Source organism: Monodelphis domestica, chromosome 1 (assembly GCF_027887165.1).
Source record: "Monodelphis domestica isolate mMonDom1 chromosome 1, mMonDom1.pri, whole genome shotgun sequence".
NCBI lineage: Eukaryota > Metazoa > Chordata > Mammalia > Didelphimorphia > Didelphidae > Monodelphis > Monodelphis domestica.
Genome location: NC_077227.1, coordinates 174,616,176 through 174,644,162, shown reverse-complemented (window position 1 = coordinate 174,644,162; position 27,987 = coordinate 174,616,176). Strand labels below are relative to the sequence as shown.

Genomic DNA, 27,987 nt, shown 5'->3' with positions numbered 1-27,987 from the left:
ACTAACATGGAACTGAACTAGATGCCTCCTAAGGGACCCTTGCAGTTCTGGAGATCCTGTGACTTTTTCATTTTTAGGATAGAAACTAGACCACCTGCAATTTCATTGCCACAAGAAACTGGATGGGGAAACTCCCTGTACCAACACATCAGCACCTTGTCTGCAACTTAGGAGTCCTTAGCAAGCTGCCAAGAACATTGAGAAGTGAAGTAACTGAGCCAGGGTAACATAGTCAGGGCTGTCCAATCCACCATACCAAATGAGGAGAACCTGCAACTGTTTTTTGATCCCTTTCCTTAAAGGTAACTCATTCTCAAAGTTGATCATCTTGTCTCACCCCTATTGGTCACCTCCTGATTGACTTACTGTCTTAGGTCCTTTCTGGGTCAGGGGAGTCACTATGATGTCTTCACTGTCTGTAGTCTGTGCTTCACTGATTTCGTCAGCTTGTTCAAAAGCTTGGTCCACCTCTAGAGAAAAGGACGTAGTTATATCTCTGACAGAAACACCCCCCCCTTCCCAATAAGAGAGAAGCCCAGGACACATTACTTTGGCCCATTCCCTGATTTTAAGTCAGAAGGTCCTAGCATCCAGAAATGAACTCTATTTTGCAGAAACATAGAATAGAGCCTCTTTTCCCAGAGTTTTTGCTTATTCTGAAACTTACCCAACCATCATAGGCATATTTCTGAAACGAGAAGGAAAAATCCTTCAGTAGAGGTTCCAGAATAGGACAAAGGTCAGGAGAGGCAATATGTCAAAAGTAGAGGCTGCAAACATGTAGGCAACTACCTGTACCGAGATGCAGGCACTTTTATCACTTTTTAAAATAAACAAATGTATTTCCCATGACAGGAAATTGTTCTTTCACATTGGTATTTATTTTATAATGAGCCAAGTTTCATATGATATAGTGAAGCCTCCAGTCAATAGTCACACCCAGGGATACATTTCTAAAATCTTGCCAAGGCTTTTTATTTTATTTTTTTATTCAAACCCTTACCTTCCGTGTTGGAGTCAATACTGTGTATTGGCTCCAAGGCAGAAAAGTGATAAGGGCTAGGCAATGGGGGTCAAGTGACTTTCCCAGGGTCACATAGCTAGGAAGTGGCTGAGGCCAGATTTGAACCTAGGACCTCCTGTCTCTAGGCCTGGCTCTCCATCCACTGAGCTACCCAGCTGCCCCCGCCCAAGGCTTTTTAAATGCCTTGTTCAAGCTCTACCCTGAAGTATTCAGAGTCCCAGGGCAAGAAGGCTCAGATAAATTGGTTTCCTATGAAACTAGAGGCAGATATGTGCTTAAACAAGGACTATTTCTTCGATGGTACCTTCCATAATAATCAATGGATCATTATTAACAAGATCAGCTATTTTGTGTTCAATACAAACTGCTTCTTTTTGCAACAAGCACTATATCTTGCCTATAATACCTCTATGATAATCAAAGCAACAATAATATAGGCTCATAGCATCTTAGGATCATAGCTCTGGAGCTGAAAGGAACTGCAGAGATCATCTTCAACTATCAACTTTTACAAATGAGGAAACTGAGAACTAGATCACAGGGATTTGTCCAGTGCAACTCAGGGAGGAAATCTCTATCCCACAGAGCTGAGACCTGAATCCGGGTTCTTGGGTTCTAGAGACAATACTCCTTTCCACTGTACTAGGAAGCCTCCCCCCAACTACTCTACTCACATTTCTACACACTTCATGATTTACGACAGACACCTTTCTGAGGTAGGTAACAAAAATATCCCCATTTTATTGCCCAGAAAACAGAGATTAGGTGACTTTCCCACACCCAGATAGTATCACAGCTGGGATGTCAGCTCCTCAAGGAGACAGACTGTTTCACTTTGTCCTTTTATTTTCAAAGCCTAGCATGTTTATTGATTGAGTCTAAGGCTAGCTCTTCTCTTCTAGGACCAATCTTCAGGTTTTTGGCTCATATCCAATGTATTTGTTCTGTTGGTACAAAGAGAAGTGCCATTTTTCATCATCTGAGACCCAAGGGAAAGAGATTTGTTGCAAAGAATATGAAAAGGAAATAATAGTTCTGCTTTGGTCTGCTTAATTAATTCAAGTCAATAAATATGAAGTGACTATGTGCAAGATGTTATTATGATAAGCATTTCAGATATAAAACCGAAAATGAAACAGACCTCCTTACCCACAAAGGGTTAATATTCTCTGCATTATATTTTAAAAAAGAATGAAGTAGCTGGTCCCCAGTCTTCTTGAATTATCATTTATCTCTATCATATTCTCCATGAATAGAAAGCCAGTGAATGCAAAGCAGATTCAAAGAAATGTGGAAAGTACATGTAGGGGCAGCTCAGTAGCACAGTGGATAGAGAGGTCTCAGAAACTTCCTCATTGTGTGAACTTAAATGAGTCACTTAACTCCAATTGTCTACCCTTTACTACTCTTCTGTCTTTGAACTAACACTTAGGTGATAGAGGGAAGAAGGAAAGAAAGAAAAGGAAGGAGAGAGAGGGAAATAAGGGAGGAAGGAAGAAGGGAAGGAAAGAAGGGAGGAAGCAAGGAGGAAAGGAAGAAGCAACGAAAACATGTATGTAGATGTAGCCTATTGGGAAATACCCTAAGAGTAAGTAATTTGATATTGTAGGGTAATTGCCAATGGCATAAATAATGAATGCCTAAAATCCAAGATTAGGTATCCTTGAGATAATTTCCTAAACTGAGTACTCAGTATTGGAAAGAAGAGGACCATGGTACAGAGGAGCTTGTTTCTTACAAGTAAGAAAAAAAAATTCTATCTGCAATTCTCTTTTGAAGGCTTTATTTAGAAATTATGTTTGTCCCATAAGTATATAACTTTTCTATATGGAAGTATGTAAGCTGAGTCTCAGTTCTACTCAGTGCTCTCTAAGGCACCTTTCAGCTTCTAAACTACAATCCTATGATGAATATGGTCCTGTAATTAGCTAGAAAACATATTCCCCCCCTTCTACTCCTCCCATTACAGTATTTCATAGGGCTTTGGGGATAACTACTATTAGCATACTATTTATTGAAGGGCCTGTAGCGAAACAAATGATTAGTTAACAAACAGCTCCATCAGATTTATTGCCACAGCATGAGGATTTTTGTTTTATCCTTTAGTAAAAGCAGTTTCGAAGAGGATGAGAAAGGAGGAGTTTCATTAACAGGTAAGGAACAAGTGATAAAATTAGATTTTAAAAGAGTCAATACCAGTGTCAGGAGATGGAGGCTCTTCCTGCGTTATTTCTATGTAACATTGCTCTTCCTCTGGCTCTTTTTCTGCATCGTCAATAGTGCCTGATGATTTCAGCATGTTCATCTGCTCCTGAAAAAGACACGCACCACTGTACAGCCAGCAGGGCTTCAGGCTCCTTTCCTCTGGGGCCATCAGCTCTATAAACAGGCCTAGCTAAGCAGTAGGTGCTCAGTTAATGCTGGAGATGGGGGGAGGGTGGTGCCATATCAGGTTACTGTATATTCCAAGACGTACATGTTTGATTCATGTTAGCAGGCATAAGAGACTGTCTTCAGTCTCTGCCTCCTCTGAATTGCAGTACTCAGCAGGCCCTTTCTTCTTGCCTACTATGTGCCAGACCCTGCGCTAAGCCCCGGAGTTACAAAGAGAGACAAAAAGCACTTCTCTAGGCTTCTTCAGAACTCTCTCAACTTATCTTCTCTTTTCATAAAAGCCTTTTCCAGACTGATCCCACCTGGTTTTCCATTATACCTGAAGGATCCCCAGCCCCTCGATATATTCTTTTGCTCTTTTCTGTGTCCTGATCATTCAAGTATTTATGCACAGATCTAGGCACAATTCTGTTAGGAAACTTGGCTTCTCTCTTTTCTGAAAGATAATTCTGTAGCAGGGATGAGGGAGCTCAATATGTATGTGTTCTGGCCCTTTGCTAACAGACATGCATGTTCTAGTGCAAATATGAATAATATGGAAATAGGTTTTAATTAATAAAATTTTTAAAGTTAAAAAAAAAAGGCATGCATGATCAGAGCTTCCTGGAGGGTCCCTTGATCCCTCATGATGGCCAGGATAGACGGAAGAATGGGGGGGGGAGGGAATCTAAAATGACGTAGATACCATAGCTGCTACTAGAGAGGGGGAAGAGAGAGGAATTCCCTTTTCTTTTGTTCCTCCCCCTCAAGGGAAAGTCCAAGTAAAACTCTTGGGAGTCCCAAGCCACACATTTGAAAAAAAGAGGCAGGAGAATATGGCATATCCTTTTATGAACAGTATAGTTTGTCTTGGCTTAGTCACCAATTCTTGTTACCACAAACTCATCAAACGAACCAGGAACATATATGCCCTTAAAGATCCAAGATCTATATGTCACCAGAAGTGGACAGTCCCATCTCCCAATATAATAGACAGCTTTTAAAAAATGCCAAATGCAAATAAAAGTGTAGTACCTATGACCAACTTTGATTATATAGCCACCATGGCAGCTTGTCTCTCCTTCAGCTCCGAGAATAAGGCTTTGGGGGATGGATCACTCAAATTTTGCTCAAAATTCTTACCTTCCCCTGATTTCTAATCAAGCAATTAAGACTAAGATTTCTCTTTCTATTCCTTTCTTGCCATGTTTTATTTTCAAATAGCTTTCAGCCTGAGGCTTCTTTTCCTTTCTTTTTAGACCTACAAGTTTATTTTATATTTCTTGCAGGTAAGACTCATTTGTCTTAGCAACGGAAACCATCCGAACCTCCACAACTTTTATGTCTTAAAAAACTGATTTTCTAAAAATTAATTTTAGATGTGATTTCTCTATCCCAGAGGAACCAAGAAACAAAGGGCATGATCTCTCTGTAATAAAACAAAAGAATTGTGCTGACCTGCCTCCCTCCTTCCTAGATATTCCCTCCTCCCTGGGTTTTCATGCTCTTTCCTTGCTACCTATCTGGCCGAGTAATTCTTAGTTCCCTTTGCTGGACAATGTCCAACCCTACTTTGTTTCATTGTACCCTGGAAGTCAGTCCTATTTCTGAATTTTTGTCTCTCTCCTTTCTCTCTCTCCTCAATTTCTATGAGGTTCAATTATCATCTCTACCCAGATAATTATCAGATCTACTAATCTGGCCCCCATTTCCTGCCTGAACTCGTCCCATCATCAATTGCTCGCTTTATCTCTCTACCCTCTATGTTCCATCTACATCTCAAGCTCTACATATACAAAATGGAATTGTCTTTCTTCTGAAACCCACCTAACTTCCTCATTCCTTATTTCTGTTGAAGTCTCCATCATCCTTTTAAGCATGCAGGTTCACCACACCTCAAGTGTCATCTTTAACCACTGCTTCTACCTCACCACCCACATCCAATGAATTGCTAAGTATTAACAGTCCTGTCTCCTCAATAGCACTTGTATCCCTCTGATGCTCTCCCCACACCCTGCATCACACCAGTTCAGGAACTCGTCACCTTCAGCAGACACTATTACAGCAGCCTCCTAATTGCCCACCTTCCTCCACTGTGTATTTTCTATATGTGGTGACTGACAAAGGGCCAATTCCTGAAGCACAGCAGTTCTCCCGAACTGCCTGCGTAGCATTCCTAAAAAACAAATCTGAACATGATACTACTCTTCTCCAGAAGTTCCCTTATATCGAAGATCAAAGACCAACCCTTCTGCTGGCTCACCGAAATTATTCTCCCTTGCATATTTGACATTTCAGTACAGCTGGCCTGCTTTGCTATTCTCAGGAAAGGATGTACTATCTTCTTCCATTATGCCTTTGAATGGCTGTCTCACAGATAGCCCCATTTTTTACCTCTGCCTCACAGGATTTCTGGTTTCCTTCAAAGCTCACTTCAAGTGCCACCTTGTACAGGAAACCGGTTCTTATCTAATAGTTGCCTTCCTCCCATAAGTTATTTTGTATATATTTTGCATTTAACTTTCTTATATTGCACCCTGCCTCATCATGGTGAGATCCTCAAGGACAAGAACTGTTCTGCTTTTGTCTTTTTGTCTCTATTTTCCCAATAAATATAAGAATAAAGCAAAGATGGTCCCTTTTCTTTGCTATTGACTAGTTCTAGAAATGCTAGTAAAGGCAAGAAGAGAAAGGAATTAAACGTAGGCAAAAAGAAGATAAAAGTGATCCCTATTTGCTAATTATATGATGGTTTGCTTAGAAAACCCCAAAGAATGAGCAAAACAACCTAATTTAGACAATTGCTTCAATAAAATAATAGAATACAAAATGAACACATGCAATCAGCAGCATTTCTGTGTAATAGCAAAATACAGGAATAGGCAGTCCTATTCCAAATAACTTAAGATGCATAAACTATCTAGCATTCTTTGTAGCCCAAGACCTAGCAGTGTCTGGCACATAATGTTTTGTTTTGTTTTGTTTTGAACAAGTGTTATTGAATTAAGTGGCATCATTGAAGTATTTTCATTAATGATTGGACAAACACCTGTATTAAGCACCTACTATATGCAAAATATTCTTTCATACTAGTCCTCATAATATTTTCTCCATCATTCCTTCCTAGAATAAGTAAAGGGCTCCCTACCTGGTGAAATAAAATGTTTTCTTCTTCAACTGGAATCTCTATAGGTTTCTCATTATACTTTTCTATAGGTTGAGATGTTTTTTTATAATCTTCTACCAACAGGGGCATCTCATTGTAATTTTCTATAAACAGGTTTGCATCTTCACAGTTTTCTACAGCCAGGTTTGCCTCCTCACTGTTTTCTATAGATAGGTTTGCCTCCTCTCTGTTTTCTACAGCCAGTTCTGCCTCCTCACTGTTTTCTACAGCCAGTTCTGCCTCCTCCTCCTCCTCACTGTTTTTTACAACCAGTTCTGCCTCCTCACGGTTTTCTACAGCCAGGTTTGTCTCCTCACTGTTTTCTAAGGCCAGGCTTGTCTCCACACTGTTTTCTACCTCTTCACAGTTTTCTACATACAGCTTTGCCTCCTCACTGTTTTCTGCCTCCTCCTCGCAGTTTTCTATAGCCAGGTTTTTCTCCTCACTGTTTTCTGCCTCCTCGCATTTTTCTATAGGCAGGTTTGCCTGCTTACTGTTTTCTACCTCGGTGCAGTTTTCTACAGACAGGTTTGCCTCGTTGCATTTTTCTACCTCCTCGCATTTTTCTATAGTCAGGTTTGCCTGCTCACTGTTTTCTACCTCGGCGCAATTTTCTACAGACAAGTTTGCCTCGTAGCATTTTTCTACCTCCTCGCATTTTTCTATAGACAAGTTTGTCTTCTCACAGTTTTCTACAGACAGATTTGCCTCGTAGCATTTTTCTACCTCCTCGAAGTTTACTATAGACAGATTTGTCTCCTCACAGTTTTCTACAGACAGGTTTGCCTTGTAGCATTTTTCTACCTCCTCGCATTTTTCTATAGACAGGTTTGTCTCTATTGACAGGTTTGGCTCCTCACAGTTTTCTAGAGAGAGATTTGTCTCCTCAAAGTTTTCTATAGACAGATTTGTCTTCTCACAGTTTTCTATGGACAGGTTTGCCTTATGGCATTGTTCTACTGACAAGTTTGTCTCCTCAAAGTTTTCTACATACAAGTTTGTCTCCCCAAAGTTTTCTACAGACAGGTTTGTCTCTTCAAAGTTTTCTACAAACAGGTTTGTCTCGTAGAGTTTTTCTACCTTGTCACAGCTTTCTATAGATAGATTTGCTGCGTCGCAGTTTTCTATAGACTTGTTTGCCTTGTTGTAATTTTCAAAAGGAAGGTTTTCTTCATAATCTTCTATAGACAGGTTTGCCTCATTGTAACTTTCTGTAATCAAGTTTGTCTCATTATAATCTTCTACAGACAGGTTTGCCTCCTTGTAATTTTCTACAGACAGTTTTTCTTCATCATTATTTTCTATAGATAGATTTGCCTCATTGTGATTTTTGGTAGGTAGAAGTGCCTCATAATTTTCTTCCAACAGGGGTGCCTCATCGTAACATTCCACAAACAGGGGTGCCTCATTGCCACGTTCCTTAGGCAGCTTTGCGTTGTTGTTTTCCATGGAGGAGGGTGCCTCACTGTAATCTTTTATATTCCGGTTTGCCGTGATGTAGTTTTCTACAAATAAGGGTGCTTCCTTGTAGTTGTCCACAGACAGGGGTGCCTTGTTGTAATTTTCAACAGTCTGGGTTGCTGGCTTCAGAGAACTCTCCTGGGATAGGTAATGAGACTCCCAATCCAATTTCAGTTCAATGGATCCATTGGGTTTCCCCACAGGGTCACTGAGGATGAAGTTACCTGGAAAATACAGACATGAATAGGTATCAAAGTCTGGATCATTCAACATTATGTCCTTTCCTCCAGTTATGAGCTGATCTAGATTTTATTGGTAATAAAATAAAGTCCCATCACATGATAATGATGGCTAAATATCACTCAGGATTTACATTACACATTACTGAATTTAAAGGGGAGTGAAACTATCTCAGCATTCCAGGCCGGAAAATAGGTTAGGGCAAGTGGGTTGCCTTCTAGGATCCCAACCGAGGGAAACTTTGGTTCAGATAGTCGGCCATGTTGATAACTAACTAACCAGACCACACAGAAGTATTTTAGTGTTACAGATTTAGAGCTAGAAAGGACCTCGGAGTTAATCCCTAACCCCCTCCTTTGTTGGTGAGAAAATAAGAAGCTTAGAGGTAAAGTGATCTCATCAAGGACACACAGGTCCAAAACAGGTAATTAATAGAGCTAGGATATGAATGCCTCCAAATCCAGCAAAGTCAAGCTGGTGCTGGCATCAATGCTATCTGATACCATCCCCCCAACTCTCATACACACCTCTTTCCAGATACTTCTTTCCAGAGCTACATTCAGGAAGATTGCTCCTTCTAGTGCATGCGAGAGGTGGGATTAGTTTACTGACAGGAAGATGAGAGTAGAAAGCAATGAGATCAGTTCTACTACTTAAGAGTTGGCTAAGAAATTGAATTTAGAGAAAAGGATAATCCCAACTTTTGTCTTGATGTGTTTTTGTTTGTAAGTGAAGAAAGCAAAAAGGGAATGATTTGATGCCACCACTCATTCTCATGTATGAAGAAGCAAGTGAGTCTCAGACTGAAAAACAAAGTTTAGACTAGGAAAAATCTTAGGAAGCACTATTATAAAGTTTCGGTGACTTCATGAATGAAATCTTAGAAAAGTTAGAACTGATAGACCTCTGGAAAGAACTGACATAAAAACTTCACAACCAATGCAGACAAACAGAAATAATAAATGCATCCTTTTCAGATCATAGCACAATAAAAATTATAATCAATGAAGCTCCATGGAAAGAGAAATAAAAAATTAATTGGAGATAAATAATCTAATGCTAAAAAAAGAGTCGGCCAAAGAAAAAAGTATAGAAACAATTTAATTAATGAGAATGACAATGAGGAGACAACATATAAAAATTTATGCAATACAGCCAGAGTAGTACTTAGGGGGAAATTTATATCTCCAAATTCTTACATTGATAAAATAAAGTGCAGATCACTGAATTGGGCATGCAACCAAAAAAACTAGAAAAAGAACAAATTAAGGGGGCAGGTGGGTGGCTCAATGGATTGAGAGCCAGGCCTAGAGATGGGAGGTCCTAGGTTCAAATCTGATCTCAACCACTTCCTAGCTGTGTGACCATGGGCAAGTCACTTGACCCCCATTGCCTAGCCCTTATGACTCTTCTGCCTAAGAACCAATACACAGTATTGATTCCAAGACAGAAGGTAAGGGTTTAAAAAAAACAAAAACAAATTAAAAATCCTCATTTAAAGACTAAATTGGAAATCCTAAAAATTAAATGAGAAACCAACAAAATTGAAAATAAGAGAACCATTGAGCTAATAAATAAGATTAGAAGTTGGTTTCATAAAAAAAATAAGTAGGGTATTAGTTAATTTGATTTTAAAAAAGGAAAGAAGAAAATAAAATAATCAGTATCAAAAATGAAAAGGGTGAACTCACCACCAATGAAGAGGTAATTAAAGCAATCATGAGGAGCTATTTTGCCCAATTATATGCCAATAAATCTGACAATCTAAGTGAAATGGATAAATATTTTAAAAAATACAAATTGCCCAAATTAGCAAAAGAGGAAATAGAATCCTTAAACAATTCCATATCATTAGAAGAAATTGAACAAGTTTTGGTCACTTTGTATCAAAAATTTAAATTGGTGGCTGTACCAATTTGTAAGGATTTTTTTTTTGCAACTATTTATCTTGTATTGTTTTAAGCAAGCAATTCAAGATACATAGGTAGGAGATTCTTAAAGACCTCCAATAACATCAAGCCCTCACCTTGAATGGCTTTATCTTGTGCAAGAGGCTGCAAAGGTACCTGAGCTTTGCCAAGGAACCAGCCTAGCTCAGATTCATTGTCATCAAACACATAAATAGACAGGACCGTCTGCCTGAGATATTGATCCAGTTCCAACGTCATGTGCACTGGGAAGCTGGCCCGATCACCAAAGTGGGGGTGGTTGCTGGCAGGAATGATGGGTGTGTCATGGTCAGAAAAGGTGAAGAATTGGTAGATGGCATAAGGGCTGGGCTGTGTCCCCACACGGCGGCTCCGGAGGCTGCAGCACCTGACGATTTCCACCCACAATACATTCCTGAGCTTGAAAATCTCTGATCTGGACTGGAAAGAGGCAAGTCATTGGTTGTAGAAAAGCTGGTGAGCTTCTGGAATTGTGATTAGCCCCAAAAGGAGTGCAATCTCTTGAATTGTTTTCGTGTTGATGGTGATGACAACCAACCTAATGACCTATTTATGTCTTTATTATTCTTTAAACTTGGCTTAGAAAAGCATCTCTGAGGGGTATTCTACTCAGGAACTTAGTGCAAGTTCAAGCAAGAAGAGAAAACAAGATGGCTGATTTAAGGAAGGAGCTCTCTCATCTCAATTCAAGGGAGGGGCAGATAGGTAGTCCAGTGGATAAAGTGCCAGGCCAGGAGCCAAGAAGAACACCTGGACTCAGACACTTCGCTGCTGTGTGATCCCCATACAAGTCACTTAACCCCAAATGCCTAAGCCCTTACCACTTGTCTGCTTTGGAACAGATACTTTCAATTCTAAGGCAGAAGTTAAGAGTTTCAAAAAAAGATAAATTCAAGGGAACACACTTCGAGCAACCTTCTGGTGGACACGGAAATACACACTTTGTATCCAAAAAGTATATTTTTTCCAAATAAGCTCAAAGTACTTTTTACTATTGTTTCATCCCTCCTGTAAACCTCAAAATTTCTTAGACTTATAAATGTTGGAAATTTCACCATTGGGAAATTTCATACTTGAAAAATTTCCTATTGATAGTGGGTCTTGGCTATTGGAATGTGAACCCCATTGGCATGGGAGTTTCCCCCTCCTCCCTTCTTAAGATTACTTTAGGACAGAAACCTTTTGCTGAACAATGGAAAGGACTTTAACCTATGCTTAAGCATAGAACAGGAATTTCTTTGAGCCATGATTGATTTTGGAATTGATACAATGGAGATACTTGGAATCAATCTCCACCCTACTCAGTCCTAACAGGATTGAGGAAGGGCTGCAGCATAGATCAAAATTTAATTATTCCAATCTCTACCCTACTCAGGTTAACAGGATTTAGGAAGGGCTGTAGCAAAGGATCAAAGATTTAATTATTTGAAAATATGACCTTCAACAGACATGTGCAAAGCCAGAGACCTCTGAGCGGTCCTGGGTTAAGCTAGAGCCTCCATTGGCACAGGGAAATTGATGGACAGTGATTGGTAGATGGGAGAACTGAGGGGAGGCAACTTGGATGGTTTCCTTAAAGAGAGAAGGGGTCTGAAGACTCAGGGTGGGGGTTTGAGGAGTTTGTCGGAGTGGTTGCAGTGTGCTCTGAGAAGCTTGCCCTGAAGGAAGCTGAAGGTGGGGGCTCTGAGACTGTTTCTCCATTTTGGTCACGTGAGTAATAGGGACTGATCTCTTTTCTTTGCCCCAGCTATCTAAGGGCTTGGGCCTTTTGGCCCAGGCTAAACAGAAGGGGTATTTAAGCCCTATTCCCTTCTCTCCCCTTTCTCTCTACCTCTATCTCTCTATCTCTAATTCCTTTCTTCCTCCTGTTTGTAATTAAAACTCCATAAAAGGTTGACGGCTGACTTGAGTTTTCATTTAGGAATTACATAGCTGAATTCCTTGGCGACCTTAAATTAATATATATCAGTCTTTTAAAAGTGATTTCCTTGTCACACTCCTCAGGGTTCCATGTGCAAAGTGGATTGTGTAAGAAAGACGAAGACAAAAATAGGTCTTGTTTGAATGGGAGCCATAATTGCAAATGAGGTCTGAAGGCTTGATTAAGGTTAGGAGAATTTGGATGACTAATTTGCTATTCTTACAATTAAAATTGTCTCAAGAAACTCCTGGCCCTGGTACTTAGGTGCCTTTTGGGGAGCTCATGAATCAGCTGCTCCCTTGAAAATCCCCCAAGACACATCGAAGGGGACATCAGCCAATTTAGAAGTGGTCCATCAGACCCTCAGCCCTTCCCCAAACTGCCAGGTGAAGTTTTGCACATATACTAGAAAAGTACCCTTGCAGAACTTTCCTGTTGGTCAAAGTCTGTGAAAGGACCACATTCCTTAGGACAAAAAGAATGCAAAAACCTATAGACTAAATGGAGTCATATGGAAGACCTGGCGCAGGAATTCTCCCCAATATATAAGAACTGATGTTAAGCCTTTATAATCCAGGACACCTTGCTAAGAAAATAATACAGTATATGAAAATAAGTTCTCACACTGCTGCTATTCTCATGGGCTCGGGCCACAGCTCCATTCTCCTCACCTCCTCTGGCTGAACCTTCCTGGCCCCAAGCACATTTGCAGACAGGTAAGCTTGGGCTTTCAGTCGCTTACTGGATGCCCATAGGCAGTGTGCTATGGGGACTCTCAGCCTCATCCAGTAATCCAGCGTCCCAAAGTCTTCTCCATTAGTCCCTGGAGATCAGAAAGCGGAACGCGTGTGGAAGAAACAAATGTGAGGGCCTGGTTGGAAAACAGAGGAAGCCATGGCAAAGCCATCCAAGAGTAGTCGGGGGCTTTCGGAAAACCTACGCCAATAGCAGGAGCTGTGGGCAAGCCCAGGGAACACTCACCAGAAAGCACGGCGGTGCCACGGACCTTCTCCTCCGTCTCTAACACCTGGTCAAAACGAAGGCACCCAACTGCAAGGATACTGTGGTCAATAGCCACAGCCTGGTGGAGGACGATTCGGAACAAAGCTCCCTGTAAGTAGCTCAGGAAAAGGGAATCTGTCCTCACCACGTACTGGGAGGTGAAATCGTAGAGAGGCTGTGGCCCCTCGGCCAGCGGGGTGCAGTGGATTTCAAAGTCATAAAAGGAATAGGTACAGAAGGAAGCAAGCTGGGCATCCCCAGCGTAAGACAGGGCTGCGGGCGACAGAGAGGCCTGATGAATATGCAGTTCAAAAAGGTTTTCACCCTGACGCAGCTGAAGACTGTCCACCACGTCATTCTCCCCACGGATGGGCATCATTTCCGGACGCAGCGGGAACCGCAGGGTACCATAAGCCACATCTCTGAGCTGTGCTAAAGGGAAAAGAAAGCTAGCCCTTCATTCAAGAGCCGAAGAGTAACGTCACAGGCAGAAAGAGAAAAGGGCTGAAAGTTGCCACAAGTAACAAGGTGACTCTCTAGAGTCGAGTCATCGTCTGGCAGCCTCGAGTTCAGCTATGAAACCTATGACTGACGTGCCAGATAAAACGGTCGTGGAGAGAGTGCCAGGCCTGGAGTCGGGAGAGGAAGTGATGTGCCCAAAGATTCAAAGGTGACTAGTCCTCGGAATCCAGGCCCTCCCACTCCAGAGCTGGGACTCTGCTAGATCGTATTCTAAGAACCAAGAGAAGAAACTTTTTAGGGAGGTGAAATTAGTAAGGAACTCTTCTCTACTGGGCAAAACGGCAGTTCCCTTAGCCGGCCTAGGAGGTGAGGAAGCTTGAACCAAACCCAGCCGTAAGTCTTTGGCGGCCCAAACTACCTTCTAGCTGTTGAATGCGATTGTTCTTGAGGTCCAGGAGCTGGTTCAACTTCTCCCACTCTTCCTTGTGCTCTCTCTCACTGTTATCAGCTTTTATCTTCACAATTTCCAATTCATTCTGAAACAAAATGACTCTTCACCATTTTTCTATTGTTATCCTTAGGATTTAAGACTCTTAACCCTTTCTGGGTGCTATATGGATGTCTAGTGAGGCCGGTGGACCCTTTACTAGAAGGGGATTTCAAAAATGTACTTAGTTATCCAGATATTCATTTTTTAAAGTTCATGGACTACATGAACTTTGCTTTAAGGAGTTTAAGGAAATAGCTGGGTTAGGGGATATTCTGCCAATATCTTTTTTTTTTTTTTAAGAAAGGAGTAGGGGGCAGCTGGGTAGCTCAGTGGATTGAGAACCAGGCCTAGAGATGGGAGGTCCTAGGTTCAAATCTGACCTCAGACACTTCCCAGCTGGGTGACCCTGGCCAGGCAAGTCACTTAGCCCCCATTGCCTGACCCTTACCACTCTTCTGCCTTGGAACCAATACACAGTATTGATTTTAAGATGGAAGGTAAGGGTTTATAAAAGAAAGGAAGGAAGAAAGAAAGAGAGAGAGAGAGAGAGAGAGAGAGAGAGAGAGAGAGAGAGAGGAAGAAAGGAAGGAAGGAGTGGCTACTCAAATTTATTTTTCAGGGAACTCTTTAAGTATAGCATCACCCCTGGAAACAATTGATGTATTATCATAGCATGTTGGGCTACTGAGAACAGCAAAAACAGCTTCTAGAAGCAGAATAAGGGCTCCACATTCCCTGTATGTAGTAGTTGTTCCCTGATCTACTCTCACTGCCACTTTCACTATTGTCTTTCACACTCTGCCATAGGAATGGTGGTGCAGACAGTGCTCAATGCCTGGGCATGACAACACTTAAGGATGCATCGGTCCCTGTTGAACTTTGCTCCTTCCCTTCCCCTAAATGGTTATGCTTCACTGGACACCCATATCCTCCCCTTCTTGGGCCCCCCTTCCTTTGCACCTGGTAACGTTTGTTGATCTGATGCTGCAGAAAGAGCATGTCTTTTGTCTTCTCTAATTCTAGAGCAGTTTCTGCATGTGCTACCTTCATCTGATTATAAGCCCAAGACAGGGTCTTTTCCTCTTCTTTCTTTACTGGTGGAGGACTCAGTTCATGGGTCTTCAAAGAAAAGAATTGGTCAAAAAGCAGCATAAATATAAATGCAATAAATGTCTATAAAGAAGTGGTTTCTGGCACAATGTCATCAACACTTTTGCACCAAAATATATGCTGTAAGGGGAAGTGTAAACCACAATCAAGAGTTCTGGGTGGAAAAGCTAGGTGGCTCAGTGGACAGAGAGCCAGGCCTAGAGATGGAGAGAATAGATGTGGCTTCAGATACACCTTGCCTTTGTGACCCTGGGCAAGTCACTTAACTCCCATTGCCTACCTTTGCCACTTCTCTGATTGGAACCAATGCATAGAATCAATTCTTAGACAGAAGGTATGTTTTTTGTTTTTTTTTTTTGAGAGCTCTGGATTCAAATTCTATCTCTACCACCCATCTTACCTTGGGCAACCTCTCTAGTCTATGTGTTCCTTAACCATAAAATGAAGAGGCCCGAAATAGACCTCTAAATTTACCTCTCAATTGAAAAAAAGATAGTTTAGAACTAATGGAACCTTATTTCCCAAAAATATTTTTGTTTTTAAACCTTTACCTTCGGTTTTAGAATTGATATTATTGGTTCCAAGACAGAGAAGTGATATGGGCTAGGCTAGCCTGAAGCCACATTGGAACCCAGGTTCTTCATCTCCAAAACTGGCCCTCTGTCTCCTGTACAACCTAACTTCCCCTTTCTCTAAGAATTTGTACATTCTGATATGTTCTCCATCCTTACCTTTTTCAATCTCCCTATTGCTTTTTCTATTCTATTTGGTTTGGGATATAAATTATTTGGTTGTTCACTTTTTCTCTTAATGTTTGTTTTTTTTTTTAAAGGATATTAACATTAAAGACCAGAACCCTCTTCCTAAGAAATAATTACCTGTGTTTCAAAAAAATAAAATAAAAACCCAAACCAACCCTTGTACCTGTGTTTCTTTAGTATAATCTTCTTGTGAAGTTTGCAAAAATTCTGATTCTGATTGACTGCTAATAGAATGGGTGTTAGTTTTCTGTTGGAGAATTTCTACTTCCTTTTTATGTTTCATTAGCATCTGATTGACTTCCTGCTTCAGATCTGCATTTTCAGCTGGGGAAAGAAACAAGTGATTCTGTAAAGACATTTTAAAGATGTTCTTGACTAAGATTTTTGGGCCAGTAAAAGGGAAAAAAAATATCCCTGGTCAATTTGGTCCTAGGAACAAGCAGCAATTGAGTTTACTTCCCTTATTCCCCCAATCCTCTTTCTTTCATGAAGGTTCTCTAGCCTACTTACTCAGTAATAACTGTAATTATCCATGACCAACTACAAGTTCAATTTAACAAGCATTTATTAAATGTCTAGTGTATACACAGCTGGCAGAGCTACAAAGCTTTGATGAGATACTGATCCCTGCCCTCATGGAGATTATAGACTAGTAAGAATATACGGCATGTGTACAAATAACCAAAATACAACATCTTGCTGCCCCCTAAAGCCTCAATTTCCTTATCTACAAAATGTGGGTGTTGGATTAGATGACCTGGGACTATACACAATAAATACATTTAAGAGTTGTGAATAGGGTGTTCTAAGACAAGAAATGTGGAGGGGTTAAGAAAGGAATGATAATGGTCCATTGCATTTGCAACTCCATTAAGACGGGGCTTCCTGGGCATTTCACAAACTAAGTCCAAAAGATCCTATTATCAATGAGCCATGAGTGTGATGAACTCTGTAGCATTCTATCCACAATAATCTATATAGTATATATTGTTTTAAGGTTTGCAAAAAGCTTTCATACTTTCATTCATTACAGACTTTATACAGTATCTCATTTGATCTCACATACTCAGTTTACAGAAAATAAAGCTGAAGAGAGAAGAGGAATGACTTGCTTAGGATCCCACATCATATGTGCATCAGGGTCTTATTTGTGTCTCTCTACCCAGGAAAGGAGAGGAAAATGGGTGAAATATCAAGGAAAATAAGAGAAGAGTAAAAAAAAAATTGAGGAATCTGTTAAGAATCCTAAAGTGGTAGCCTCTAATGTTAGTTCTTGATGAGTAACAGCTAAGTGTCTTTAAGATGGCATTTAAATTCAGGTCTTCCAGGACTCTACCCACTGGAATACCCAGTCACTTACCCTGTTCCTTGGCCAGTTGAAGCAAAATCTTTCTCTTCTCGGCTACTTCAGAATCCAACTGCTCCTGTAGGTGAGAGACTTTCTGCTGGAGCCGTTCTTTCATGAGGTCGGTGCTCCAGTGGGGCTGGTTGCTGCTGTTTAGCATGCTGGGAATGTTGAGAGAAGAACGAGGGATAGAGGAAATATCAGATGGACAGTTTGAAGTTGTCAACATGGCTTTCATTTTCCATAGTTTCAGCATTTCCTAAGCCTAGGACCTCATCCGCTCCCCTTCATGTTCTTCCTGCCCCTGCTGGTCATCCAACTGTCGTTTCCCAACTGCCTTGGAACCTTGGGGGGGCCTGTGGAAGACTAGCAATCCACACTCCATCTGTCTGACTCTCATATTTCTTCCTGGATACCAGACCCCCCCCCCCATCCCCCAGACCTGCCAAAGCCACTGGCCTACCCCCAAGGTTTTTCTCCATTATAATGTGGTTTTCATTAGCCTGAGAACCATGAACCAAGACATTTTTTTAGACAGTCTGTATTGATTATAAAAGAAAATATTCCTCATTCTCCCCCTCCAGATCAAATATAGTAATAGCTAGCCTCTTTAACTAGATTTTTAAATTATAGTACTTTAGAGCAGGGATTATATTTTCTTTATGTTCTATATTCCTTTGCTCCATAGTACTTAAAATTCACTGCCAGACCTATTATAAAGATTTCTAGATAGATTGACAGTTCTTAAGCTAGTTTATTCAAAAGAGTGTCATGGATCAGAAATGTCAATCACAGCAGTCTACAACACAACCAAGGATAGCCCAAATCCAATTAAATGTAATTGGGAAATATTTGACAAAATAAGTAAAAATACAATAAAACATAGATAATATATAATATGTGGTTGGGTTTTTTTTTTAAGTCAATATGCAGCCTGCAAGGATCTTTCTGTATGGCCAAGTGGCACCCATTTTTACTAAACAAGGCTCCATTTCTTGAACAAACTGCAACTGATAATCCAAGAAATTGCTGGTTGACAGAAGAAAGCTAGGTCTTATTTTAAAACTGGTGACAGTAAAGAATTCACTATATTTGTTTATTTGAATTGAAGTTCCCAACCTGCTCACCAAGATTCATCACCTTTAGGGTTACTATACCCAGGTAGGCTCCTCTGGGCCTCACTGCCTCAGTTCCCTTTAAACAGGGCAGAAGCCTCTTTTACCCCATCTCCTTCCTTGGTGGATATATCCAAACTTGGTGGGTTCATCCAAAACTCACTTTTTTAAGAGTCTGTCATGATTGTTCTTCAAGAGACTTCTCTCTCTTTTCAAGTCTTCCATTCTTTCTTGAAACTGAGAACAAAAGAAAAAGGACATTTTGACTATTAAAAAAACTAGTGCTTTCAGTTTGTTACACCTTGATTTCCCCCTTCATCATGGGATAATAAGGAAACAAAACCATTGAAGAGTTTACTGCCGTTATTACAAAGTGGTGCTGTTATTTTGTAGAACAATCTAATAGTGCTCTCTAAGACTTATAAAACTGAAAATACCAATGATCTCTATATAGGAATCTACCCCAAGGATAAAATTAAAAAGGGGCAAAAGATGTGTCAAATACATTTATAGCTATATTATTTGTAATCCCCCAAATTAGAACAGCCTAAATATCTATAGATTGTCTAAATAAATGGATATCTCGGTGTTTTACTGCCATTAAAAGGCTATATACTACTACTACTAATGAGAAATATTAGGAATGTAAAGAATTTTGAAAAGACAAAATAAGGCAAAGTAAAGAAACCCAAACTAGTGAAGGAGGCTATACATGGAGAAAGACTACAGGTATAAGTAATAAAGGTATAAATCTGAACAAAAGTGAAAATTGGAAGAGGGCAAAGAGGAAACAACTGACAAGTTTGCTATTGCTATATGTCTATTATTTTTATCATAAATAGCTTTGGATGTTTAAGTTTTTGTTAAGTTTAGAAAAAAATATATTTTAAAACACAAATCCTTTTTTAAAATACAAACTACTATTAAGCCATATCTCCCCTATCATCTTCTTGTGCAGTTGGTATTTTGAACCTAGCTACAAGGACAATGTATATATACCAGTGAGTATATATATATATATATATATATATATATATATATATATATATATATATATACGTATCCTTATCCAAGTTGCGTCTTAGATTTTCTTTAAGAATTCCAAATTATTGGAATTATACTTAGTTAATGAGGGTTTCATGAGGTGATTTTTAGATAGGAGTTTGAAGGTAGGGAAAAAACCAATTGGTAGAGAAGATTATGTTCCAGATCTGGGAAAAGAGAAAATGAGAAAAAAATGTAATAAAAAATGACTTTTAAGCAAAAAAAATTTTTTTTAAGGTCAATGTCACAAAGCATTTTGCAATGAAAAAAAGAAATTTTCAACAGCTTTTTGAAACTTTAAAATGTAGTTAAAACTATTATGGGTACAACTGAGCTGTTAACTTTGAGGCAGGTTTAAATAAGAAGCAGGAGTTTTTCTGGGGTCAGAGACAGAGTTGCCTCATGCAGGGTGGAGGGGCCCCAGGGCCCCGGAAGGCTATGGGCATGGCTTCTGCTAACTCCCTCTCCCTGGCCTTGAAAGGCTTCCACCCTGGGCCCAATGAAAGCCACCATCAGTAGGAAAAACTATCAGTGTGAACCCATGTACCAATCCCCACCTCTCCATTCATCGTGGCACTCAACTCCAAGGTGGTGATGGCTCACAAAGAAACCCTGACCAGCAGCAGAGCAGATGGTCCTTCCCCTGGGGCCCACATCACAAAGGCCAGGCTGGGATGTAAGGGCAGGATGGTAGGACCCGGGGTCCGAGGATTGAGAAGTGAGCATGAAGGACCCAGGGAACAAGTTATTATTTCTTGTATTTATTAAGCCTATTACTAACTTTCATACAATTAAAGACATTGTCCTGACTGGGCCCATTCATAGCACTTATCACAATGACATACAGAGACTTTGGAAAACTATTTCAAAGGGTATCACATTAGGTATTTTTTGTTTGTTTCTGGGTTTTTCTTTCAGTCTTACAGCCTTACAGTGAAAGTCTGGTAGAGTGGGAAGAGCCTCATACCTCTATAACTAAAAGGGAGCATTTAAGGCTATAGTAGTCCAATCCTTTTATTTTGCAAATGAGGAGACCAAAATCCTAGAAGGTTGTGAATTGTCTAAGGTGACACCAGGAAGCAACATCAGAGGCAGGATTTGAACATAGATCCTCAGACTCCAGGTTCTTTTCCACTTCACCATGCCAGTTTAAAACCTGCTCTGACCCTTGTGTGACTTTGGACAAAGCACTAAAACTCTCTGACCCTTATTTCTTCATCTGTACTATGGACACAGTAATACTTGTTGAGAGGCAAGACACTGAGATAAGACAATAAATGTAAAACTTTTTCCAAAAAACGCTAATAAATACTATGTCAATGTTGGTTGTTATTATTATTAGTCAGAGGAAAACAAAGTACTTTATGGATCTACCCTGCCCGCCCCATGCAAAAGCAAAAAGATGAATGAAAGTCCTCACAATGCATTTTAACTTCACAACAAAAAGGACCGTCAGTTGCTTTTGTTAATTATGGTTAGCTGTCAGGACTAGCAAAGTAACAGCTGGACATGCTATTTTAATTTTCAGAAGTATGTATGTAAGGGGAAACAATGAAATCTACCTGAACATTAGGTTAGCTCCTTAAAAACAGATTGTGTCTAGATTTGTATTCCTTGTGCCTAGGACTGTGTATAGGTGCGTAATCCATATTTGCTGAATTGAACCGAATGCCATCAGGAAAATTAGTCCAGAGATTTTAGAGCTCTAGGAATTGAGAATGAATTTCTTCTTCTGCTAATGTTGTCAGGCCTTCCACTCTGAAAGGTAAACTGAGAAGACCTGAAAAGTGGCGTACCATCTGGCCTCAGATACTTCCTAGCTGTGTGACCATGGGCAAGTCACTTAACCCCAATTACCTAGCACTTACCGCTCTCAATGTCGAGTCTAAGGCAGAAGGTAAGGGTTTAAAAAAAAAAAGTGATGTTGAGGCTTTCAAGAGGCCTCACATCAATGAAAGATATGCCCTTCTTGGACTGATGAACTTCCTCCAGAAACTCCCCTGGTTAGGATTTTTGCCATTAGTCCAAATAGATCCCAAAACAATACTATTTGCCTGAAGGGGGGGGGGGGCCTAAAACAATGCTATTTCCCAAGTCATGGCATCATCATGTCCTAGAGTTGCAAGAGATTTGAATTTGAACTCTTCTAGTCCAATTTCATTGACCCTGCAATTGACCGGCAGGTGATCCACCCAGCGTTCAGAATGGCCTGTTTGCCCTCACTTACCTCTCTCACTGTAATCCGCAGGACAGACATGTCTGACAACTGTTTCTCCAGGTTCACCACTGCCTTGCTCTTTTCTTTCAATTCTTTATTGAACTCTTCCAGTTGAGATAGCATATCATTATAGGCTGCGCTTAATATCTTCTGATTCTGTTGCCATGTGATAAAAAAAAAGGCAAAAAGGGAATTCTAAAGGTAGAAGTAGCATTCAAGAAGACTGGTTCCAGAGAGAAAAGTGACTCTCCTAACTCTCTAATTTACTATGACTGAGACTTAAAGCAATCAAGAATGCTCTGCTTTGTAATACTACTATAGATGACTCGACATCAGTCACCGGGATTGTCGGTAATGCCTCTGTTATTAAGGATTTCTCATACTCACGACAACTGGAGAACAGTTGGACAATTTATTTCGTAAATCTTATGGCTCCATCGAAAGCTACCCTGTTTGGGTATCTCTGTGTTACTTGCCCTTACCTGGTCCATAGAACTGTTGCTATGGAAACGGTAGCGACCCAGGTATTTGTGAGCCAGGCAGACAGCTCCAAGCGTTCAAGATTCCGGGGACTTTGAATGGACTCGTGGGAGGGGGCAACTTCCGGAGCACCTTTTGGAGCTGAGAGGGTCTTCCTGGCCCCGGGGTCATTTGAGTGTAGAGATGAGAAAGAGTGTTGACAGTAAGAGAAGGGAGAGGAGACCCAGTAGACCTGGAAAGGGCTGGTGAGAACTCACCTGGTCCCTAATACCTTTGTTTTCTGGGTCTGTGTCACTGGCCAAGAGATGGCCCAAACTTATTGTAGTGTCTGAAAAATTGGAAACCTCAGAGAGCCTGCTTAGCTCACTGACAAATAAGCGAGTCCCCACATTCCCATGGCCAGGACACTGTGGGTTTGGCAGAGCTGGGTTATGTGCATGTTTACTTAGCTTCCTGGCCTGTTTCTTTTCTTTCTAGCTCATCTCAACATGAAATTAGAATGGAGTAGGGAATTGAGAAGAGCCAGAGAAAAATAGCTTTGTCATGGGGCTGGGGCCTGGAATTTGCGATTTAACAGGGCTATTGAACTCTTGGACGAGCACATGCCCTCCACCAGTGCTGGTGGGCACCGTCTCTGAAACGTCTAGGGAGCTACCCAGAGCAGAGACTCCAGTGAGAGACCTGCACAACCCTCCAGTATGTGCCCAAAGGGCCATAAAATTGTCTCTGATTTTATAATACCACTATTGGGTTTATATCCCAAAGAGATAATAAAAAAGGGGAGAAAGACCTATTCGTACAAATATATAATAGCTCTTCTTTGCTGTGGCAAAGAATTGGAAATTGAGGGGATACCCATTGGTTGGGGAATTGCTGAACAAATTGTAGAGCATATTGGTGATGGGATACTATTGTGCTATAAGAAATGATAAGCAGGATGATGTCAGAACAAGCTGGAAAGATCTAAATGACGCAGAGTGAAATAAACAGAACCTCAAGAACATTATACACAGTAACAGCAATATTGTGGATGATCAGCTATAAAAACTCGACTACTCTCAGCGATCTGGGACGATTCTGAAAGACATCCCATTCACCTCCGGGGGAAGAACGGTTGGAGTCAGTTGGAAGTGGATCAAAGCATACAATCTTTCATAGGATATTTATGGTTTTATTTGGGGTTTTGGTTTTGTATGAGTGTGCTCTTACAACAATGAAAATATGGAAGAGTATTTTGCATGATAATCCGTGTACGGCCCAAATAAAATTGCTTACCCTCTCTGAGGAGGGAGAGGAAAGGGAAGGAGGGAGGCAGTTTTTAGAAACTGTATGTTGAAAAGTATTACATGTAATTGAGAAAATAAAATGTCTTTGAATTAAAAAAAAACAAAACTTCCTAGTATGGTCCAACTACATTAAAATATAATTGGGAAATGTTTAACCAAATAAATAAAAATTAATACAAATAATATTAATTTGTAATTTTCTGAATCATTCATCCAGCTGTCATATTTTTCTATTGACACTGCTGGTCTTAGAATAATGTTGGGGTAAGTAATTTCCCCAAGGTGGTATATGCTTTATGTGTCAGAGGCCAAATTTGAACTCAGTTCTTCTAGACCAGTAGGCAGCTGGTCACTCAGTGAATATAGCACCTCACCTAGTGTCAAGAAGACTTGAGTTCATATCTGGTCTCAGGTACTTGCCACCTGTGTCACTCTGGATGGGTCACTTGACCTTTGTCTGCCTCAGTTTCCTCAATTGTAAAATGAGGATGATAGTACCTTGCCTCCCGAGATTGTTTATAAGGGTCAAATGAAATATTTATATTATACCTTAGCATAGTGCCTGATTTCATGGCAGGCACTTAAAGAATGTTTGTTTTCTTCCTGGTTCCAAGGAAAATTTCCTCTTCACTTTATACTATGATGCTTCTCATCTCTGTAATATCTGATACAAATTCTCCTAGTTTGGATTATACTATATTTATAATTTACACTGAATTTTATTTGTATTTTTTAACCTTTATCATCTGTTTTAGAATCAATACTAATAACTAACCTAAGGCAGAAGAGTGGTAAGGTATAAGCAATTGGGGTTAAGTGACTTGCCCAGGGTCATATAGCTAGGAAGTTTCTGAGGCCAAATTTGGATATAGTATGACTTAGCCTCTCCAGTCTAGCTCTCTACTGAGCCACTTAGCTGCCCCTATGCAGCACTTTTATTTTTTATTTTATTTTATTAAATTAGATGATTTAGAATATTTTTCCATGGTTACAAGACTCATGTTCTTTCCCTCCCCTCCCCGTAGCCCTCTTCCCATATCTGACGCACAATTCCACTGGATTTAACATGTGCCATTGATCAAGACCCATTTCCATATTATTAATATTTGCACTAGGGTGATCTTTTAGAGTCTACTTTCCTGGTCATGTGATCAAGCAGTTGTTTTTCTTCTGTGTTTCTTTTCCCACAGTCTAGACAGCACTTTTAAAAGATTTGAGTTCTCTAGATGGCTAAGACACAGTTTACAATAATAAATCCAATGTACTTTCCCCTACCTGCCTTTTTTGCACTTGGGAGAGGACAATCCTAGTGTAGACTAGTATAGAAAACACTTGAATACTTTTCCAACAACCTAAACTATTACTAGCCTGGGTTTTCTTTTTCTCTGGCATTTTTCAGTCATTTCAAGTATAATGTTGATTTTAATTGTTGATTGGTTGATTTCTGAATCATTGAGTTAAGTTGGAAGAATAGAATCCAACTGTCATGGATATTTAAGTGAACCAACAGTTGCCTATTGGCCTTTTAAATATTCTGCTGATATTAAATGACATTAAAAGTCCAGTTCCAGTGGGATTTTTTAAATTAAAAAGATCTCAGCAGGGAGTTAAGTAGCACAGTGGATAGAGTGCCAGGCTTGAAGTCAGGAGAACCTGGGTTCAAATTTGACCTCAGACCCTTCCTAGTTACATGACCTTGGGCAAATCACTTAACCTCATTTGCCTATTTTAAAAAAATTAAAGGACCTTAGGCAACAGCTTTACAGTTAAAGGCTCCTGGCAATTCAACTCTGTCCTTATCACTTTCCTCTATTACCTAGAAATGGAAGGAAAAAGTAGAGAAAAAGAACTCTTCCCATTTCTATCTCCCACCACACCCCCAGGACGAAATAGGAAACTAACTTATTGGCCTGAAATCATTAAATATTAGAATAGGAAGGGACCTTGCAGAGATCTATGTATCAGGATCTAAACATGGCGTATCATATCAGATATTTAAGTATCTTTATTTTACAGTGGAGAAAATTGAGTCCTTACAGAACAACCCCTCCCCCCCCTTCAGTCCAGAATTCTTTTTAATGCTGTCTCCTAAATGATGCTCCCATCATTTACGTAGCTTGAATGGTAAAGATATTTCCCACCCTGGAAGGGAATATGGCAAGAGGCAGTAGAGATATAACAGAATTTTATAAAATCTGCACCCCATCCTTGCATCATAAAAGAATAATCTGCTGATAGTGTTCATCACATTGGTACTTCTGAACAAATCAGTGACCTAGATTTTTTTCTCATCCTAGTTCTAAATATTTCAAAGTTCCATGGTGACAGCACCATAGCAGATCTCTTTCAGGAGGTTTTCAGTTACTTTAGCTTCAGTTGTCTTAAATGAACTTCTCTGAAAAAATAATTTTTATTTAATTGGATAACTCTGGTATTCAGAGATAAATAAGGTATTTTAGAGAGAGCAATTACTCTGATCATTATCCACAAATTGTAAATTGAAAGGACCCTGGAATATTTTGGAAGAGTCTCTCATATGCTTGGAAAGAGAAAAATCAATAGCAAAATATGGTATAAAGAGTCCTGAACTTGGAGTCTGAAAACCTAGTTTGAATCTCAGTTTGAGGTACTTGCAGCATGACTATGGGTAGATCACTGAGCCTCTCTGAGGATAAGTTTTCTTGTCTGTTAAATAAGGATAATTAATACTCACACATCATAGAGTTGTGTGAAAAGTGCTTTGTAAATTCTAATATATATGTTATTATGGGACAGAATAGAAGTTGGTCTACAAGTCAGGAAGACCTGAGTTCAAATCTCATTTCTGAACCATATTGGATGTGTGACCCTGGGCAAGTCACTTAAACTTGAATGCCCTAGGCACCTTTCGAAGACTGTAAATTACAGAGGTATTGACTTGCATTGGTAGAGGGAATTACTTTATATGAAATCAAAATCCTATCTTTCTCCTTATTGCAAAGATAGTTATCTGACTCCACTGACCCCTGCAATTTTATGTTGAGATGTGCTAGAAAGAAAAGGGCTAAACCCTTAATGATCGGTTAATAAGCAATATTTAAAGGATTACTATGTGCCAAACACTTTGCTAATAACTAGAAATACAAGCACAGATCCTTCAAAGGGTGGCCAGGCATTTGGTCTTGAAAGCAATAGGGATGATGAGTGGGGCAAGGGCAGAGTTAATAACCTGGTTAGTAACCTGGTTCAAGGTTTCAGAATTAGAAGTTTGTGAGAGAGACAGAGAGGAGAGAGAGGAGAGGGAGAGAAAGTGAGAAAGAGAAAGATCTGTGACCCCTCCCTTTCCCTATCATGTCAAGAATCACTGATGCTCCCTTAGCAGTTTGATAGAACACATCATTTTCTAGATTAAAATGGTCAGTGCCCAGGATAAGATCCGTGAATCATTCTCACATGGCTGATCTACTTTGCTGCTCATTGATGGAATGTTTAAAATCTCAAATTAGCTTCCACCTTTCACCAAGTGTATTGGTGTCATGTTATGTCATACTTTCTTGTCAGTTGGAGTGAGCTGAGAGAATGTAAACTAATTTTAATATAATTTTAAGAAAGAAAAGTATGAAGGGTCATCTGCTGGGGAAAAGGGAAAAATTCCTACACCTCAGTAAGTCATTCCAAAGCCAGACAACTGATTTTTTTGATGATTAATTCTTTAAACTCAGCCACACTATCTCTTTTCTCTATTAGCACAGATAAGAGAGTTGACTTGGTAGTTTGGCAATCTGCCTACTTTTTCCCTTAATGTAATTCCCAATTGAAAATGAAGTAAAAAAAGAATCTGATTACACAAAAGTGTCCACTGTACTCTCCTTTAAGTATGACTGCTAGCCATATTCAGACTAAGAGAACACAAGTAATTGCTTATACCACCATTAAACTGCATCTTCAGGCAACTTAGCTTTGAGGAAAGATTTATAATAAGGATTTCTTAGAAATCTGGAAGGGCAAACAGAAAGAAAGGGAACCAGCTTGGCTTTAAGAACCTGGGGAGCTGGAAAAAAAAATGTTGCTGGCTTCATTAAGACTCTTAAAGGATCAACTGTAAGAAGATGATCCACCTAGATGTTTGGCTCCTTACCCTAGCCTGAGCTGAGAACCTGATTTTGATCTCTAATTTTTTGTTTTGGATTTTAGTGGCTGAACCAGGGCTTCAACCCTATCTCATATTAGCCTTATTTAATCTCATCTTGGTGAAAAGAGTCCTTAGGACAATTCCGGAGCGCCTCATGAGAAAGAACACTAGCCACATCCAGAAGAACTGTGGGAGTAGAAACACAGAAGAAAAACAACTGCTTGATCCCATGGGTCAATGGGGATATGAGTGGATATAGATGATCACCCTATAGCAAATATTAATAATATGGAAATAGGTCTGGATCAATGACACATGTTAAACCCAGTGGAATCACTCGTTGGCTACAGGAGGGGGTGGAAGGAGAGGAGGGAAAGAATATGAATCATGTAACCAAGGGAAATATTTTAAATTAATTAATTAAATTAA

General features: G+C 39.9%; 1 protein-coding gene across 1 annotated transcript in view; it reads right to left on the bottom strand.

The window, feature by feature from the left end:
* RPGRIP1 (RPGR interacting protein 1) overlaps positions 1 to 27,987 on the bottom strand; it is a 39,082-nt gene that overhangs the window by 8,045 nt on the left and 3,050 nt on the right. Inside the window, exons 4-15 of the mRNA XM_056810013.1 lie at positions 21,691 to 21,837; positions 18,583 to 18,656; positions 17,320 to 17,465; positions 16,123 to 16,283; positions 15,049 to 15,207; positions 13,981 to 14,134; positions 13,116 to 13,568; positions 12,806 to 12,957; positions 10,291 to 10,633; positions 6,546 to 8,248; positions 3,221 to 3,335; positions 367 to 470 (exon numbers count right to left, since the gene is read on the bottom strand). Of these exons, the coding sequence (XP_056665991.1) occupies positions 367 to 470; positions 3,221 to 3,335; positions 6,546 to 8,248; positions 10,291 to 10,633; positions 12,806 to 12,957; positions 13,116 to 13,568; positions 13,981 to 14,134; positions 15,049 to 15,207; positions 16,123 to 16,283; positions 17,320 to 17,465; positions 18,583 to 18,656; positions 21,691 to 21,837 (3,711 nt within the window). The remainder of the gene's footprint in view (positions 1 to 366; positions 471 to 3,220; positions 3,336 to 6,545; positions 8,249 to 10,290; positions 10,634 to 12,805; positions 12,958 to 13,115; positions 13,569 to 13,980; positions 14,135 to 15,048; positions 15,208 to 16,122; positions 16,284 to 17,319; positions 17,466 to 18,582; positions 18,657 to 21,690; positions 21,838 to 27,987) is intronic.